Genomic DNA, 17,170 nt, shown 5'->3' with positions numbered 1-17,170 from the left:
ATTGTACAGATTTGGGTAAGGGCTGTGGTTGTAATGAACTGCATTGAGTGCACTGAGTATCTGAACCTTTTGGACCTGCATTGTGTGCACTATAGACTTCAAATTTTTAGCAAAATACAATATGGCATAAAAAAGCAAATCGAAGAGAAAAAAACGACAACACATTAGAGGGGAAGACCCCAAACATTACATAGTCCAGGCAAACAAGACACAAGGAGAGAGCAAAATCCCTTTGTATACAAATTAACTGATCTAGTGCATATATAAAAGGGTTAACACAGCCAGTGTTAGTGTCTCCTCGCTATGGAGGCCACATTGTGCAGCTGAAGTCAGTCTAGAAAAACAGAAAAAAAAAGATATGATGGGAGAGAAAACACAATTGTAGGTTTATCTGCCAAATCCAGAAATGGCAGCTCCTGCAGCAAAAAAATCGTACAAGTTGGGAAGTGTTCCATTTTATGTTGCAACTCCAAAAATCAGGGAGCATAGTTAGTCGATGTAGGGTGGTCTAAGCCTACTCTAGCTAGCCAGGTCTACCACAACTGGAGGAGAAAGTATTTTCTGTCCAGTAGAAGCAGGTTTTGGGAAACTATTGTTTCCTACCATGTGCAGAGGCGAGGATGTCCTCCATTCTGTAAATTTCTACTATTTTACGTGGCCAAACACCTAATGGAGGAAGCCATAGGCTGCTTCCAGAAATGCTAAATGCAGCCCTTGGCAGCGTTATGTAGCTATATTGTGAGGGAGCATTTACAACACTTGGGAGACGTAGGGGTCAAATGGAGCAGATATGCTGCAGGATTATCTCCCAACTGAACAACATCCATTAGGTTAAATATTAGGCCTTGGACTGGGTCCAGAAGGGTTCTAAAACACATGGAGGGAAGTATCCTCATGTTGAGAACAGTGCGAACATTGAGAGGATGTGCGTGGAAAGATAGTGTGAAGGGCCCTAGGGACCCTATACCAACGTGTCAAAATTTTAAAGCCCGTTTCTTGTATAGAGCTTGAAAGAGATGCAGTATGGACAAGTACTGTGGATTTTCTTTGACCTGCATTGTGTGCAATAGGCAGTGTTTGACCACTGCAGATAGAAGCAGGATTTTATTGAAGACTAGATTTATTTCCTCCAGCAGGCTTAAAATGTTGCAGAACATTGCTTCATTACCAAAAAAACAGGCTGGTTAATAGTATCCATCAGTCATATTTTATAATAGTAGTTTTTGCATTAAATATTTGCTACTGACTTTTATTTTTGTAAATCTTATCCAGAAACCACGCTAACGTTAGTATTGCATCCAAAAATAATTTGTGCAGAGCAGCACCCAGCAACCATGTGACATAACCATAGTAAATATAAATTTGACTTTTATTTTTGCTTAGTTTTATTTTAGGGAACATTCTGTGCTGGGCAGTGAAGTGACGTTTTATATTATCAGTACATCTTTTCATCCAATTTCTCAGTATGAATCAACCTATGTTTGGTTTTATTTGATCTTATTTTTTTTAACATGTTTATGTATCTCCTATGTCCTGCTCAGTTTTCTCTTAATATCTGTCTTAGGCTGCTCATCCAGTTGGGGTCTGATGTGGACTCCCGTGACTTTGACGGGTGGACACCTCTTCACGGGGCTGCTCATTGGGGCCAAGAGGAAGCTTGCCGGCTCTTGTCTGAGGCTCTTTGTGACATGGAGGCTGTCAGCAAAGTGGTAAGGGGGGTCACCGGTCTCCTCACACTGTACACTGACTGCTTTTTCTTCCTTGGCTCAGCCATGGCTGCTCCTGTACACCTATGCAGTATGCATCCACTGTGTGTCAGGTCTAGGTGCCCTTCTGGCTGTGTATGCCAATTCTTCTTTGGTGCTTTTGCTTTTCATGCTTTTTCCATTTTCCACTTCTGCTCTATTGTGAACCATTGTTGCCTTATTTCTCACGTCCTTAAAAGTATATCTAAACCCAGTAACAAAATGTAGTATATTAGTTTACCTGTCCTTGGATGTGGTGGCTGCATTCGTTTTTCCATTTTAGTCTTTGTCACTTGCTGCGAATAGGATAATAGCGTGTTCTTCGCTCCATAAGATGCACCTTATGAGGAGGAAAACAAGAAAACAAGAGGAGGAGGAAAACAAGAAAAAAAATATTCTGAACCAAATGGCTGTGGGTCCTTCTGAGAGCTGGCCGCGGACCTATTGTCCTGCTGGGAGCTGGCCATGGCCTGTGGGACACAAGCTATAGCCAGCTCCCAGCAGGACCCACAAACCATGGCAGGCTCCCAGCAGGACCCAGAGACCATGGCAGGCTCCCAGCAGGACCCACAGTGTTGAGGGCTATTTTGAGGTTACTGGGTGTACACTGGGGCAGAGTAAATGGGGTGTATGGGGGGGGGTGGGGATAGATGGGATGGCCCTGGTGGTTTAGGGTCTCGCCTCAGCAGGTCCTTGCACGGCCTGCTCCTGTCCTCAGGTCAAGCAAAGTTGCAGCCCGAGCCAGTCACATTGGTCCTGCCTCCAAGATCCTGGGAGCTGTAGTTCCCTGGCTGTGCTGCGCTGCTCCTCCACCGACTGGGAGTTTGAGCGTGCACGGAGTGGACTACAACTCGCAGAATGCAAGAGCTATTCTAATATAACATGGCGATGGGTCAATATTCGCTCCATAACATGCACAGACATCACTCCCCCATTTATTTTTTTGGGGGGGGGGTGCGTCTTAGGGAGCAAAAAATACAGTAAATCTCAAACAATGTCAGCAGCCTTCTAAGCTGTAAACTACAAATCCCTTTTCACCCATGTAATAGAGATGAAAGAGGATGACATATTTAAAGTTCAAATAAGGTGCGCAGCCTAGGGTGGCAACTTCGCTCCTCCATGGATACTGTGGAATGAGTGAGCCCAGGCACAGTAAATGTGTTTGTAACAGGAATACTAAATTATATAGAGAGGAAAAACAAGCCAACAAGAAAACGAATGCATGTATGTTATCTAAGGACTGGTAAGATGCAATCTATGTTTAATTTTGCTTTTGAATGTTTAAATACATTTTAATGCACAACTCTACCTGACAGGTTTGATATTGTAAGGCAGGGCAGTGAAATAATAACCTTTTGTTTGCTTTGTCACTTGTTTGTCCAGTTATGCTTAAGCAGGTAGTTTTAAAAGATCTGTTGCGCCCTGCATGCAGTGTTGAGCTTTTTCTCACTGCCATTGGAGTTTGTCTACAACTCTGTATAGTTATCTACAGTTGGCAATAAATATGTGTAAATGGACGCCTGCATTTAATAAAACTGAGATCAAAGTGCAAAGACCGATAACAAGCATAATCAATGTCCTTTCATTATCCTTTTTATACTAAACAGGTAAAAATGTGTTTACTATACACCACTGCACTTCTTTAATGCTTTGCTGTAGATCACACAACTATTTAGCGCCATTTCAAGAACACATATAAGTGTACAAAATAGGCAATTTTATTTCTTCTTATGAATGCATTTATCTGTCTTGCTTTCTAGTAGCAGATCTAGAAATCTAGAGTCACACTTTAAGCCAGCTTCAATTTTCTGCAGTTTTTGTTCAGACAGCTCTTTCCACTTTTGTAGGGTCAGACGCCTTTTGATGTTGCAGATGATGGTTTAGAGTCTGCGCTGGAGAAGCTGAAGAACAAACAGAGTGAGGTGAGAAGATTTTGGGTCTGTTCATGGGGTTTAGATATACTTGTCAGTGGGGCTGACTTATGTGACCAGGTTTTATGACATTGACTTACCTCTGAGGGACCTGCTGCTAAAACTGGGTTTACATACAATGTAACGTTTCCAGAGATTAAAATATTTTAGCAGCTTGTCAGAATTGAAGATTATTTGGTGACGTTGTCATGCTTATCCAGTGGCTTTGTACTTTGGGTCACTTAGCCAGAACAAGTATGCTGATCAAGAATTCGGTATTCACTCGCTGTATGACTGCTCCAGGCTAGTCACTCAGAAGATTCTGAAACAGCCAGGCAGATGGTATTTTCAAAAAGATGCCCAGTACGACAGCCTGCATAATTTTCTGAATACAAGATTACTTTTTTAAGGACATTGGAGCTAGTCTGTCCTAAGCCTAAAATGGGCAATTTATAGAAAACACTGGGTTGCACTCAGCTACACTACACTACATAACATATCTTTATAAAATTGGAAATGTTTTTCATTGGCTGCAGAAAACCTTGTTTGGCTGTACTACTTCTCCTGGATCTGCACTCCTGTGACACATTTTTAACTGACAGTGGGCTGATGTTGGTCCAGGCTGGTGAAAGATTGCGCCCATATTGTCGTGATCCACCCACATGCCTGGAGCGGCTCCCAGCCAGCCGCTCCTGCCCTCTTCACAGGCCAGTGCTTCAGTGAGCGCAGGTGGAGGGGGGGGGGGGTCATCTGGGCAGAGCAGACAACGGTGACCGACCAGCTCTGTTCTCAGAGAGAACTGAGGACCGAGCGGTCAGTGGTTTTTGATTGCCCGGCTCTGTTTTAGAGCCAACAGGGTACAGATGTAGCATTGGACCGGTGCTGCATACACCTAGGTAAGTATAATGCCTTAAAAAAAAAAAAAAAAAAAAAAAAAAAAAAAAAAAGGTCACACACTTTTTTAAATGGCGCTTTTTACGTCTTTGCATTATGTTTTAGTTACGTTTGGAGAAAATGAAGACTGCACCACAGATCATGACCCAAACAACTCCCCCAAACCAGAATGCAGCTAGTAGAACAAGAAGGTCTGTACTGATCATACTGTTTTGAAGTGATGAATGCAGATTGTGTTGGAATGGACAGTGTGGCATGGCAGCATTGCTGTGTGTTACACTAGGATTGTGTTGCATGAAAGCAATGGCCACACGTGGGTCATGCAGCGTGTCACGGTGGAGGCGGATGTCACAGTGATTTTTCACTGGTTTGTGTGCTCTGTCCTGCACTAGTTAGTGTCACGTGGGAGATTGTGGTGCACGGCGAGGTTTGTTCACAGTGTGATCTTTGTGTGTTCTCACTATATGTGTTGGGTGACACGTGGTGTGCAGCCCGGGGCACCATGCACTGACCCCTGCATGCTCCCTGCCTCCGCCCCTTTCTCAAATAGGAGTTCTATTTCTCGTCTGAGCAGCCAGGAGAAGTTTGCGCTACGTGTACAGGACAAGGAACCCCGTGCTCAGCCCCTCGCCACAACTATACCCGCCACCCAGCCAATTGCCTCCAGTTCTGATGAGTCTGGTTCTGATGCTGAATCAGGTGAGCCTTCTTTCTGTGTAGTCATCCATGTAGTAAGAAGGGATTTTGTAGTTCATAGGAGTTTGGGTGTTAATAAGGAATTGTTTAGCATAAATGTTTCTCCTACCCCAGCTAAGCCATTCCATCCAAAATTAATGGGTCAGATTTGGGTACTGGTTGGTTTATGGCTTGGACTGCTGTTTGGAATCAGAGGGTAGATTTTAAAGGAATTACAAGCCTTTAAGATAGTAAAAACCTTGGCTTGGTTTTACGCAAAGCCATAGTGCATTAACTTCTAACTTGGGGGAGGAGGACTAAGGGCAACTCCAATTTTCAACCTCAAACCAAGTAGGGATCCTTATGGTTTTTTGAGGTATAGTGAAAGGAACCAGGGTGCGGTTATCTTTCATTTGGGATGCCAGAGAGCTATATGATGACAGATGATATTCTACCACCTTGGTGTACACCAAAAATGACATCACTGTTGGGTGAGCTTATACGTAAAAATCAAGAAATAAGTGAAGGGCCTCTCTCTATGTTCACTGTAGGTTTACATTATTTTTTGGGATATTTCTATGAGCATTACAAATACCTTCTGATCCTGCCAGCATGTTCCTCTTCATGGTAGTGGGTTACAATGCTAACCAGAGTTAAAATCCTGTAGCAGTGTTGTCAGCCCATCTGTGTTCACTTTCACATTCTGACTACAGAATGCTAAGCTATCATACAGCACTCCTGTAGTCCTGCGTAGTCAGTTTGTGACACATCAGATGGCCACACCTCCCAGCCCACCCAAGAATTGTTTAGAGATGTCCGATATCTGTCTGTCCAGGACTGCACTAGAGCGAGATGGGCTCTGCCTCCGGAAGCAGGAAACACAACATTCAGATCCTTAAAGGTTGGCTTCCATCCCTCTTTTCCAGTCTTTGTGTTTCCTCCACCAGAGGAGGAGGCTGGATGGAGCTCTCCTTCCCCCGAGCCTAGGGACTGCCTAAGGGAGAAGGGGAAGGAGGTCTGCAAGTACCTGGAAAAGATGGAATCTGAGTCCCCCGGTCAGGCTGCAGAGGAGCTCCTTCCGGATAACCCGGGGAGGGCTGGCGGTCCCCTTACTGGGATCTGCTGGCCTCTGGTATCCCCCAGCCTGATTCTGACGGGGGGTGGGTGTAGGCCTCGAGTTCCAGCCTGTGGAACGCAGGAGGAGGGCGGGGACTTCTGGCGCATTACTTCAGGTTCTGGGTCATGCGGCAAGCGTGGATGTCGGAGCCATTACAGTTTAAAAAAAAACAAAAAAAAGCCAACAACAAGACAGTCCTCATCCACAGCATGATGCTCCAGCAAAGAACAGAGGACAGCATGGATCCAACTGAACCAGATGGCAGTGGTGCCGGCCCAGCTCTGGTAGGCAGACACTGGGGTGCATTTGACCTACAGGGCTGGGGGGAGGGGGGTGATTGCTCAATGTAGCACCCATTCCCCCCCCCCCCCCCCCCGTTTTGAGATGGGATCCAGGCTAAAGAGTCATGTGAATCCTGTCAGTGGCTTGTGGGGGTGCACATAGGTGTCGGTGAAGGTATACACCCACTGATTGGCTAAGATTTTTTTCTGACAGCAGCTTGTCTTTGTTTTTTTCCCTTCCTTTGCCTCCCTTCTCTTCTTCTCTTCTCTCCTTCTTCTTCTCTTCTCTTCTTCTCTTCTTCTCCCCTTCTCTTCTCCCCTTCTCTTCTCCCCTTCTCTTCTCCCCTTCTCTTCTCTTCTCCTCTTCTCTCCTTCTCTTCTCTTCTCTTCTCTCCTTCTCTTCTCTTCTCCTCTTCTCTCCTTCTTCTCTTCTCTTCTCTCCTTCTCTCCTTCTTCTCTTCTCTCCTTCTTCTCTTCTCTCCTTCTTCTCTACTCTCCTCTTCTCTTCTCTTCTCTCCTCTTCTCTTCTCTCCTCTTCTCTTCTCTTCTCTCCTCTTCTTCTCTCCTCTTCTCTCCTCTTCTCTTCTCTCCTCTTCTCTTCTCTCCTCTTCTCTCCTTCTTCTCTCCTTCTCTTCTCTCCTTCTTCTCTCCTTCTCTTCTTTCAGGCTCAGCCCAAAGAACCGGAGAGGTCAGGGGGGGGAAGAAGAGGTGCCCGTCATGTACGAACAAATTTAAAGAAAGGTGGAACAAGCCCCTTTGTAAACCCTGTATTGATAAATTTGTTTACAAGGAGGCAATGGGGGCATGCAAAGAATTGATTTCTGTTGTTCAGAAAGAAATGAAGGCCATTAAGTCGATGCTGTCAAACCTTGAAACCCCAAAACAACCAGCCGTAGTCCCCCCCCCCCCCCATGCTTCAGCCCGCAGGAGGGTGATGAATCAGGGAGAGGGATCGTATACTTTGGATGAGCTAAGTGAGACGGCATCATCCAAAGATATTCCGAGCCAAGGGACAAGTTCACCCAGATACAGGCTTTCGCTCAAGGAGGTGGATGCCTTATTGGGGTGATCTACGAGATATCAAAGAGAATGCCTCCTTGTCCCTACGTGACCAGATGTATCAGATCCTGAAAAAATACCAAAACAGGGGTACACAGCGCACTGGTGGACTCTATCAAAAAAGAGTGGGTGGAACCAGAGAAAAAAAATATTTTTTTCCTAAAAGTCTGAAGAGAAGATTCCCTTTCAGTGAGGATTCCGCATATAATTGGAACAAAGTGCGCAAAGTGGATGCAGCCTTTTCACAGTGTGCCAAATCAACGGACCTCGCCTTTGAGGACATGGGTGTCCTTAGGGAACCCATGGGACAAGAGGATGGAGGTACTTCTGAAAAGGTCATGGGAAGTAGCCCTGACAAAATGGCTTGTAATTTTGGAGGTGTGGCTGGACCAGTTACAAGGCCATTTGGAAAGTGGGACCTCCAGGAAGAAAATTCTTGATTCCTTTCCCATGCTGCACAAGGTGGCAGGTTATATGGCAGATGTGTCGGTCAAGCTATAGGCAAAGACTGCTGCCCTAATAAATTCTTCTCGCAGGGCTTTATGGTTAAAATCCTGGTCGGGGGACCTGGCCTCAAAGGTTAGGCTGTTTGGCATCCCATTTGAAGGAGACCTCTTGTTTGGGCAAGATCTAGAATAAGTTATAGACCGTACTGCAGACAAGAAAAAGGCTTTTCCTATCTAAAGTAAGAAAGCCCCGGGGAAATGTTTTTTTCCACCCCCCAAAGACAAGGGCCTTCACAGAGACAGACCTCTAAAATGGTGGGGAAGGGGGAAGCAGAAAGGTGTCCTGTGTTCCTCTATGAAGAAAACCACCAAATCCCAGTGACTTGGTTCCAGGTGGGAGGGAGATTGGGGCAGTTCCTCCCATAGTGGGAAAAGACTACCCCAAATTAATTTATACTGAAGATAATCAGGGAGACTATCAAATTCAGTTCAAGGACACTCTGCCCACAAGGATGTTCGTAACCACTCCTCCCAGGGATCCTCTGAAGAAGACTGCCTTGTTGTCACAAATTGGCAACTTGGTAGATCAGCAGGGTTCTTATTCCAGTACCACAGCGAGAAACAAACCATGGTTTCTACTCTCACATTTTCGTAGTAAGGAAGCTGTCGGGCAAATTCCGCCTAATATTAAATTTGAAGTCGCTAAACTGGTGACCTACAAGAAATTTCGGATGGAAACGATCTTTACGGTGAAGTCAATTCTTCCCCCCGGATTGCTTCATGGCTTACCTCGATCTGAGGGATGCCTATTTACACCTCCATGAAGAATCTCAAACATTTTTGAGGGTGGCAATCAAGTGGGGAAATCAGGTCCGACATTTTCAATTCAGGGCCCTACCATTCAGCCTGTCCTCATCCCCCAGGATTTTTATGAAAATCGTGGTGGAGGCACTTGCCCCCCTGAGACTGAAAGGGATATCGGTCAACCCATACATGGACAACCTTTTATTTTTTGCACCCTCCGCGCTCCAATTACAAGGAGATCTGTGGGTGGCCATTTCCTTTATGAAAAAGCTGGGGTGGTTGATAAACGGGGAGAAGTCGAACCTAACCCGGACACAGGTCTTACAGTACTTGGGGTTCTTGGTGAACTCAGTGATGCAGAAGATCTATTTCCTAGAGGAAAAAGAAAAGATGAAGGCGGCAGCAGCCTTTTTTTCAGAACAATTTGGCAGTTTCCATCCGTTCAACTATGTCGGGTCTGGATTTCCTGGCAGCAACAATCACTGCAGTACCATGGGTAAGGGCCCATTTCAGGTGTCTCCAGGCCCATATCCTGAACAGCTGGGACGGAGTGCAGGAATCGCTAGACATGACCTGCCACCTATCTCTAAAGACCAAGAGGTCTCTGTGGAGGGACAAAGAGAACCTTGTGCAGGGTCTATCATGGATCTTTTCCGGTGTCCTTCTGCATCACCACGGACGCTAGTGCTTGGGGCCAGGGGCCCCACTGGGAGTTAAAAGTAGCCCAAAGGTGCTGGGAGAACAGTCCCAAAGATCTGCCAACTGAAAGGAGTTGCAAGCGATCTGGGAAGATCTGGGTATCCCAGCCATCTTGGAGTTTTTACAAGATAGTGCAGATCAAGGACTGGCCATAAGCACAATAAAACTGCAGGTATTGGTCCTGTCTTTTTTTTTTTTTTTTTTTTTTTTTTTTTTTTTTGGAGCAACCCCTGACATTAGACCCACTAGTTGGCAGGTTCTTTAAGGGGTTAGCTAGGAATAGACCTGTTCCGTTCACAATTCTGCCAAAATGAGACCTGTCGACAGTATTGCAAGGTTGGATAAAATGGTCGCAAAGGGAAGAGCTGTCCTTAAAATGGGTCGCGCTCAAAACTGTCTTTTTAGTGGCCATATCCACAGCTAGATGCATTAGCGAACTGCGGGCACTTTCCATTAATGACCCTAACCTGCAAATTTGTGAAGACAGGCTGGTATTACGTACAGGCCCAGGTTTTTTGCATAAAGTAGTGTCAAAATTCTTCAGGACTCAGGAAATAGTTTTGTCTTCTTTCTGTGGGTCTCCAACCAATCCAAAGGAAACAGAATTCCACCAACTGGATGTGAGAGCATGTTTCTTACAGTATCTGTAATTGTGAAAGTATTCTAAAATCCAATGCTATTATTATTATTTATTTTGCATTCGGGGAAAAAAATTGGGGTTCCAAGCTTCGAAAGGCACAATCGCAATTGGATTAAACAGGCTATTGTTGAAGCTTGCAAGATTTAAAAAAAGGAATATCCCTTTTCCCCCATGGCTTACTCCACACGGCCACTATCGGCTTCTTGAGCGTAGCGAGCTGGAACGACACCAGAATAAATCAGTTGAGCATCAACATGGGCAAACTACTCGACTTTCATGAAGCATTATAGATTGGACCCTATCTTAGCGCAAGACAAAACGTTTGGGAGAAAAGTCCTCCAAGCGGTAGTCCTCCCCCCCCCCCCCCCACCTTAATCTGGTCAATTCTCATTGGTCCTCTATAGTGCTGTCCTGGACAGACGACTAGAGAAAACTAGAGTTAGACTTACCGGTAACTCTGTTTCTAGGAGTCGTCCAGGACAGCATGGATTCCCACCCTATATGCTGTTATAACTTTGGATGAGTGTTTTTGTTTCAGAAGCCGTTCTGGGGAAGTTAATGGTTAAAGACTGGGGAAGAGGGACGGAAGCTGTCCTTTTAAGGATCTGAATGTTGTGTTTCCTGCCTCCGGAGGAGGAGCCTATATGTCTCTAATGCTGTCTTGGACGACGCCTAGAAACAGAGTTACTGGCATGTCTAACTCTAGTTTTCTAACAGCAGTAGGGTTTACTGCAAGTTCTGTAGAAACATTTAGGCAGGCCAAAGTTTATGCAATTTTTCTTCCTGCAACCATGGGTTGCAGTAAAGAAAATCACTCATTCTCCCATCAACACAGTCAGTGTTGATGGAGGAATCCCTCCTACAGAGTGGGGGTGGGGTGGGGCGCCATCTCTGCCGGGATAACACCGTGATTATTGCTAACAGCAATAGCCGCTGGCAATAATCACATGTAAAAATATGACATGCTGGTTGTACCAAAGTCGATCGATTGACATGGGTACAATTGGCCTCCCCATAGATAGTTCAAGTCTAGGCTGGTCCCTGCTGAATGGGCCTAGTGGGTGCCGAGAGTCTAACAATCTATGGCCAGCTTAAGTGCGGGTAAGGGACCCATGCACAGTAAAGAGTATCCACCCATACCATCCGCGCCCCAAACCCAGATACAATGAGCGGCCACGTGAGTACTAACAATCCTTTTAAAAAGTAATTTAGAAGAATTATTTTTACATTATAGATATGTGGCAATGTTGTGGAGGTTATAATGGAGGTTATAATGATGATGATTATTATCTATTTGAAGGCTTACATAAGGTTTAACCTTCCTTTTTTATTTTGCAGAAAAAGTAAAAGCTCAAGAAAGAATAAACAACTTGAACAATCAGTTACGGAACCTTTCTGGAACAGCAGCAAAGAAGGTGAGAACAATCCCAACATGGGATCATATGTTCTCTGTAGCCTTTTTTCCCCATGAAAGGGGCCAAGCAGAATACCCCGATACCTGTCCTCAATAGCTTATATGTACACTGCTCTCTGTAGACCCCGACTGTCCAGGAACAGGAGAAATCTGAGCCTCCATTGGGCTCATGGAGAGCCTCTCTAAGGAAGACGGGTAGTTCTGGCGCACTAAGTTCTGGCACCACCTCCGAAGAAGGCAGGAGGGCAGCATTGCCTAAATCTGCCTCCAGCTCCCAGATAGCAGACAGAGTGTGTATTACCATGGACCATCTTACTGGAACGTTATTCCACTTTATTTATTTCCAGCTTTAACAAAACTTCTCTTCCCTCTTTTCGGTGGATTTGGGGCCTTTTTTACTTGTTTTCACTTTTCATTCCCAACTCTCTGCTCTTTATGACTTTGCTTCTAGGCTGCTAACTGCCACTGACTGTAAAATATTTCTTGTAGGAAAAGACTGGGGCTGAACTTCGTTTAGCACGGGTAACTCCAAGTCAGAAACTGCTTGGTAACCAGGAAAATGTGAGGTGGGTGTTAAAATGAACCTTTATAGAAAGAAATATATCCATTGCTCACTTTTTATGAATCCCTGGTTAACTCTGACTTCAGTACATTGTGCATCAAGGGTCAGTGGGAACTAAAATAACCCTGACCTCTGTGCTTGCTCTAGGCTTACCTGAGCCCATTTCTATCCAGCGGTGTACACGAGTGCCTTGGCCTTCCGGGGGTCTCCCTTCTGATTGTCTGAGACACAGCAGCGGCGCCATTGGCTCCCATTGTCAATCAAAGTCAGTTAGCCAATCGGGAAACAGTGGGCGGGGCCAAAGCCAAATGGACACGGAGCTGCGGCTTGGCTCGGGTGCCCCCATAGCAAGTTGTTTGCTGTGGGGGGCACTTGACAGGAAGGAGGGACCTGAGAAGAGGAGGCTCCGGACTGCTCTGTGCAAAACTATTTCACAGAGCAAACATGTAAAACATGTTTATTTTTAAATAAAAATTTTGATTTTAGTACCAATTAAAGGCCCTATTCACACTTGTGTGTTTTTGGTGGGTTTTAGATACAGTGCATTACAAAAAAAATCCTGCTTGCTGTATCTTTTGAGTTTTCCCTGAAATGCATGTATAACATACCCGAAAATGCCCAGCACTGGTGTGAAATGAGCCTCAGGTCACCAAAGTAGCAACACCTAAAATATTTCAGTTTGCTAAAAGTGGGTGCTGAAAAACCTATCCTAGATCATCCAGATTTCTCGCTGCCGTGATGCCATGACCCTTCATTTTTCAGTAGAACTATACTACATAATCTTCAGTTATGAGAAGAAATGGTATCTGGCACAGCGTAGCCATAGATCTTTTGTGTTATTGTACAGTATATTTTATGTAGCTCAATTGTTTCTTGCAGCGCATCAATCAGTCACATTTGTTTTGCATTTTTATATTATTTTTTTTTTTTTTTTTTACAGAGAATCTCAGTTTAGCCGTGGGTCATTCACCCGCCAGCGTAATGATGGAGATGAAGGACTCAACTCATTCCGTAGGAGAGAATTCCTGTTGCCGAGGCCCGAAACCACTCTTCCGAAAAGAGAGCCAATATCTAGTAAACCAGATGCTCCTGTGACAAGTGCAAATACTGCTAAGAACCAGGCAGACACCACACTAAATTCACTTGGAAGGTAACAACATGAAATTGGCTTGATTCCGCATACGTCCTCCTTCCTATAAGTCTGTAATGACGTGGTAATGTGTGGATTTCAACTTCTGCTATAAAGCTTCTTACCTTTCATATAAGCGTGTCAGATAATGTAACTTGAATAACAACTAGACTTATACCTGGTTATGAAGGTTGTTCACTAGTTACGTTTTTCTTTTAATAAAAGGGGGCCGTGTCAAGATTGCAGTTTACTTCTAAAAATTATAGTTCCTTGGCACTTGTAATGCAGAAAATTGTGGTGCAGAAAAGACTTGGTTTTATTTGCAGGAAAATAGGGGATAAAAGGAAGTTGAAGAGTCGCATTGTAAAGTTCATAATTCTGGCTGTTCACTTTAAGATGGCTGCAACGCCTCTGGCAGAGTATAGAATAAATGCCTCTGTGCTGTAGTGGCTAGGGATGAGCTTCGGCGTGTTCGCATACTCCACGTGCAGAGCCCGCCAGGAAGTCGGCGCTGCGCTAATCACAGGCAGTGAGACATTTCCCGATCTCAGCAGCTGCGCATCAGGGCAATGTCTCACTGCTTGGGATTAGCGCTGCGCTGACTTCCTGACGGGCTCTGCACGTCGAGTGTGCGAACACACCGGATCTCAATCTTCGTAGTGGCCAAGTATAGCAGAGTTTGTCATGGAAGCATTGCAGGAAGTGGCCAGGATCAGAGTCACTAGTGGAAACCAGCATGGAACACACCAGCAGCAGCGGGCCGAAACCGGAAGTTCAGTGATGTGGATGGCGGGGGAACGTGGTTACGCATTTTGGGGCATCAGGACTACCCCTTTGTCAAACCTCCAGTTTACAGCTGCTTGTGTGAGCTACTCTGCTATACCTGGCCTCCAAACTCTGCAGATGCCACAGGAGGATTTGACATGCTTTTTATTTTCTTTTTACGTGTGAGTTTAAAGTCTACACATAGATGGTGGAGCCTCCTGTTTTTTTTTTATTATCTTTTACTTGGCCCTTGTAAGGGTGTTTTTTCTCGGACTAAGAATGGAATCCAAGCCATGTAACTAGCATTTTCAGAAGGAAAACAGTAAGCCTGCATTTGTCTGTGGCCAGGGGTACTTTATTATGGGGCTCCCGTGCCAGTAGGACAGTTTTCTTTGATTCCTTAATTCTGCTCAGTTTAATGGGAAATCTACAATGGTGAACTGACTGACACAGTCTGGAGACCCTAAGAACAAACTTTTCAATCTCATTTCAGGTTTCACCTCACAAATTGTCTTCTGCTGCTCCAGAGTGGCAGATCTGAAGCAGAGGACAATGTCAAGTGTATTTGTCTAAATTTTAGAAGAACAGTTATTTAGCAGCTGACAAGAACATATGTTTTTAGCTTCTTTGTCTTCTTTCTTATAGAAATACAGAAACCGCAAAAACCGTTAGTACAAATCTAGAACCTACAACCAACTCTGAGACCAAAGAGAGGCGCAGGTAGCCAGCCAGCTGGGCATTTTCCACATTTCTGGTTACCTGCAATGTAACAATAACATTGGCTCGATAAGAAATTCACGTGGAGTGTTTTGTGATTTCAGGTCTTACTTGACTCCAGTGAGGGACGAGGAAGCGGAGGCACAGCGAAAGGCGCGGTCTCGTCATGCACGACAGTCCCGCCGTTCCACTCAGGTGAGCAGTTTCACCGTCGCAAGCACTTTTTATTCTTTGCTATTGCTGTACAAACATTCTTTCCATAACTGATAAGTCAGTTTATATAGTTGCCAAGAATTTTTTTTCTTGCCATCTGCTATGTCCTTAAATCATTTATTGCTTTCAACTGCATTAGTTCCTGAAATCGTTAAAGTTCTTCTCCTTTTATACCAGCTTCCATTGTGTATTAAATATTAATCTTCACTTTGTTACTATTGAGAGGTTAACTGGCTAAGTCACCTTTTCATCTGGTTCACCTTTGGCAGACAACTCCTGATTCTCACGAAGGAGGGCAGTTCTGTCCACTGCAGTAAATAAATGGTTATTATGGAACTGCATGCACATCTTTAATGATGTCATTTAGGACATCTTCAGCTAAACACAGAACCTCTTTAAGATTTCTCTAGGCCAGTTTTTAAGACTTTACATTCTGCTTCTACAGGGAGTGACTCTCACTGATCTGAAAGAGGCAGAAAAGGTCATCAAAGGTCAACAAGAAAACAAACCAACTGAACCCGAGCCAGAGAAGAACCAAGAGGACACTACTAAAGACAACCAACCACAAGCTAGGAGTAGTCGGACTAGTGAAGAAGGGGTGCGTAAATGGTTGGGGGTGTGCCAGATTGAATTAGATTTTGCCAATAGTGACTTCCTTTTCATTTGCAACAAGATTGATGATGCTAAAGCTGGCAATAGATGGTTCAAATCATTGATTGATCAGCTTGGGTGCAACCAGCTTGCCGGATTTTACACACGATTATTGCAAGTGGTTGCTATAACCGCTAGCAATAATCACTGTCTTCTACTGGCAGGGATAGCTTCTCCCGCCCCACTATGTTGATGGGGGAGTCAAGCAAATTTCTTTCCTGCAATCACAGGTTGCAGGAAAGAAATTTGGTCTATTTCTGGCCTTAAAATGAGAATGTGTTTAGAATCTGACATATTATTGGTTCCTGTGTTTTTTGTGCAGACAGAGGTCAGCTGGAGGTCTCGGCTTGCCAATTTGCAGAAATCTGATCTTCTAGGACTGACTGCACCAGATTCTGCTCCAACCTCTTCTGGGACCCACAGACGAGGTATAGGCCAAAGCCTAGAAAGCAAAGGTTAGTGCTAATGTCGTCTAACTGGCCATTTTATTATGCACAACTGATTGGTTTTGGGGTACTGAAATTCAGTTGAATGTCACCCACAGAGATGCAGAAGTCCCACGAGGACGAGAAAGAAAGTGACGAGAAAGGTGGTAGAAACAAGGCTGGTGTGCGGGACCGAAGGAGACCGAGAGAGAAGAGGAGGTCTACTGGTGTCCCAGAGACCAATAGACATGTAAGAATCTGGAAATATGGGAAACAATGTTCTTTAATAGAGCATGGCATGACACTGAAAAAGTTCTATAAGGAAGCTCTTGACGTTTTGGTGTGCGTTTTTTATAGAGTAGGATTTCCACTTTCTAGGTATAACGCACACAATTTCTGATATCTGAGAGCCAGTCTGTTTTGTGGAGGACAACATCTTTTCACTATATCATCTGTAAATTTTCTGGATGAGCCACTTGATGGTTTTGATGATACCGAGCTTTACAAATAGCAGCCAATGTGCTTAAACGACCAGTAGAGACTAGTATGACTTCCCTGACACCAGATTGAGATGGAGTATATCAAGCTGAATGGTCTGCTGGGCCTTTTCTGATAGGTTGACAGGAGTATGCCTCTTCCCCCTTTGGGAGGGTAATGAAAGACGCAACCTAGTGCACTTTTTTTTTTATTTTATTTTTTTATTTTTTTCGTGTGTATGTTCACATGCACTTTTTTTTTGTTCACTTTTTAACAGGTTTCTTTTTTTTATTTTTATTTTTTTGCACATGCACAGAGGGCTGTCTCTTTTGTATGGGAGATTCACACACCTGTCCTGTGACTTTTGCCAGCGTTTCATTTTAGACACATGTCTAGATTGAACTGGCTAGTAGTAATTATTAGTGATTTTATTTTTTGTTCATAGTCTTGGAGCTTGGGACATATGCTATTCCATTTTTATTATAGAGTGATGAAGAGGATTCAGAAGAAGACGAAGCAGGGGAGAGTTTGCGACCTCAGGTGCATT

The 17,170-nt window shown here is 44.4% G+C and overlaps 1 protein-coding gene across 4 annotated transcripts in view; it reads left to right on the top strand.

The window, feature by feature from the left end:
• Nucleotides 1-17,170, top strand: part of LOC143937520 (protein phosphatase 1 regulatory subunit 12A-like) — a 45,915-nt gene that overhangs the window by 13,211 nt on the left and 15,534 nt on the right. For 2 of the 4 annotated variants that reach the window (XM_077460815.1, XM_077460818.1), the window contains exons 5-18: nt 1,565-1,709; nt 3,593-3,667; nt 4,655-4,740; nt 5,100-5,248; nt 11,609-11,685; nt 11,807-11,974; nt 12,174-12,250; nt 13,187-13,396; nt 14,786-14,860; nt 14,962-15,052; nt 15,516-15,668; nt 16,044-16,176; nt 16,266-16,396; nt 17,110-17,163. In XM_077460815.1, coding sequence (XP_077316941.1) covers nt 1,565-1,709; nt 3,593-3,667; nt 4,655-4,740; nt 5,100-5,248; nt 11,609-11,685; nt 11,807-11,974; nt 12,174-12,250; nt 13,187-13,396; nt 14,786-14,860; nt 14,962-15,052; nt 15,516-15,668; nt 16,044-16,176; nt 16,266-16,396; nt 17,110-17,163 — 1,624 coding nt within the window. The remainder of the gene's footprint in view (nt 1-1,564; nt 1,710-3,592; nt 3,668-4,654; nt 4,741-5,099; nt 5,249-11,608; nt 11,686-11,806; nt 11,975-12,173; nt 12,251-13,186; nt 13,397-14,785; nt 14,861-14,961; nt 15,053-15,515; nt 15,669-16,043; nt 16,177-16,265; nt 16,397-17,109; nt 17,164-17,170) is intronic. The other 2 variants (XM_077460816.1, XM_077460817.1) reach the window with 2 other exon arrangements.

This window comes from Lithobates pipiens, unplaced genomic scaffold (assembly GCF_037356315.1).
Source record: "Lithobates pipiens isolate NorthernLeopardFrog02 unplaced genomic scaffold, aLitPip1_a1.2 Scaffold_10, whole genome shotgun sequence".
Taxonomy (NCBI): domain Eukaryota; kingdom Metazoa; phylum Chordata; class Amphibia; order Anura; family Ranidae; genus Lithobates; species Lithobates pipiens.
This window is presented reverse-complemented; position numbering and strand designations above follow the sequence as displayed.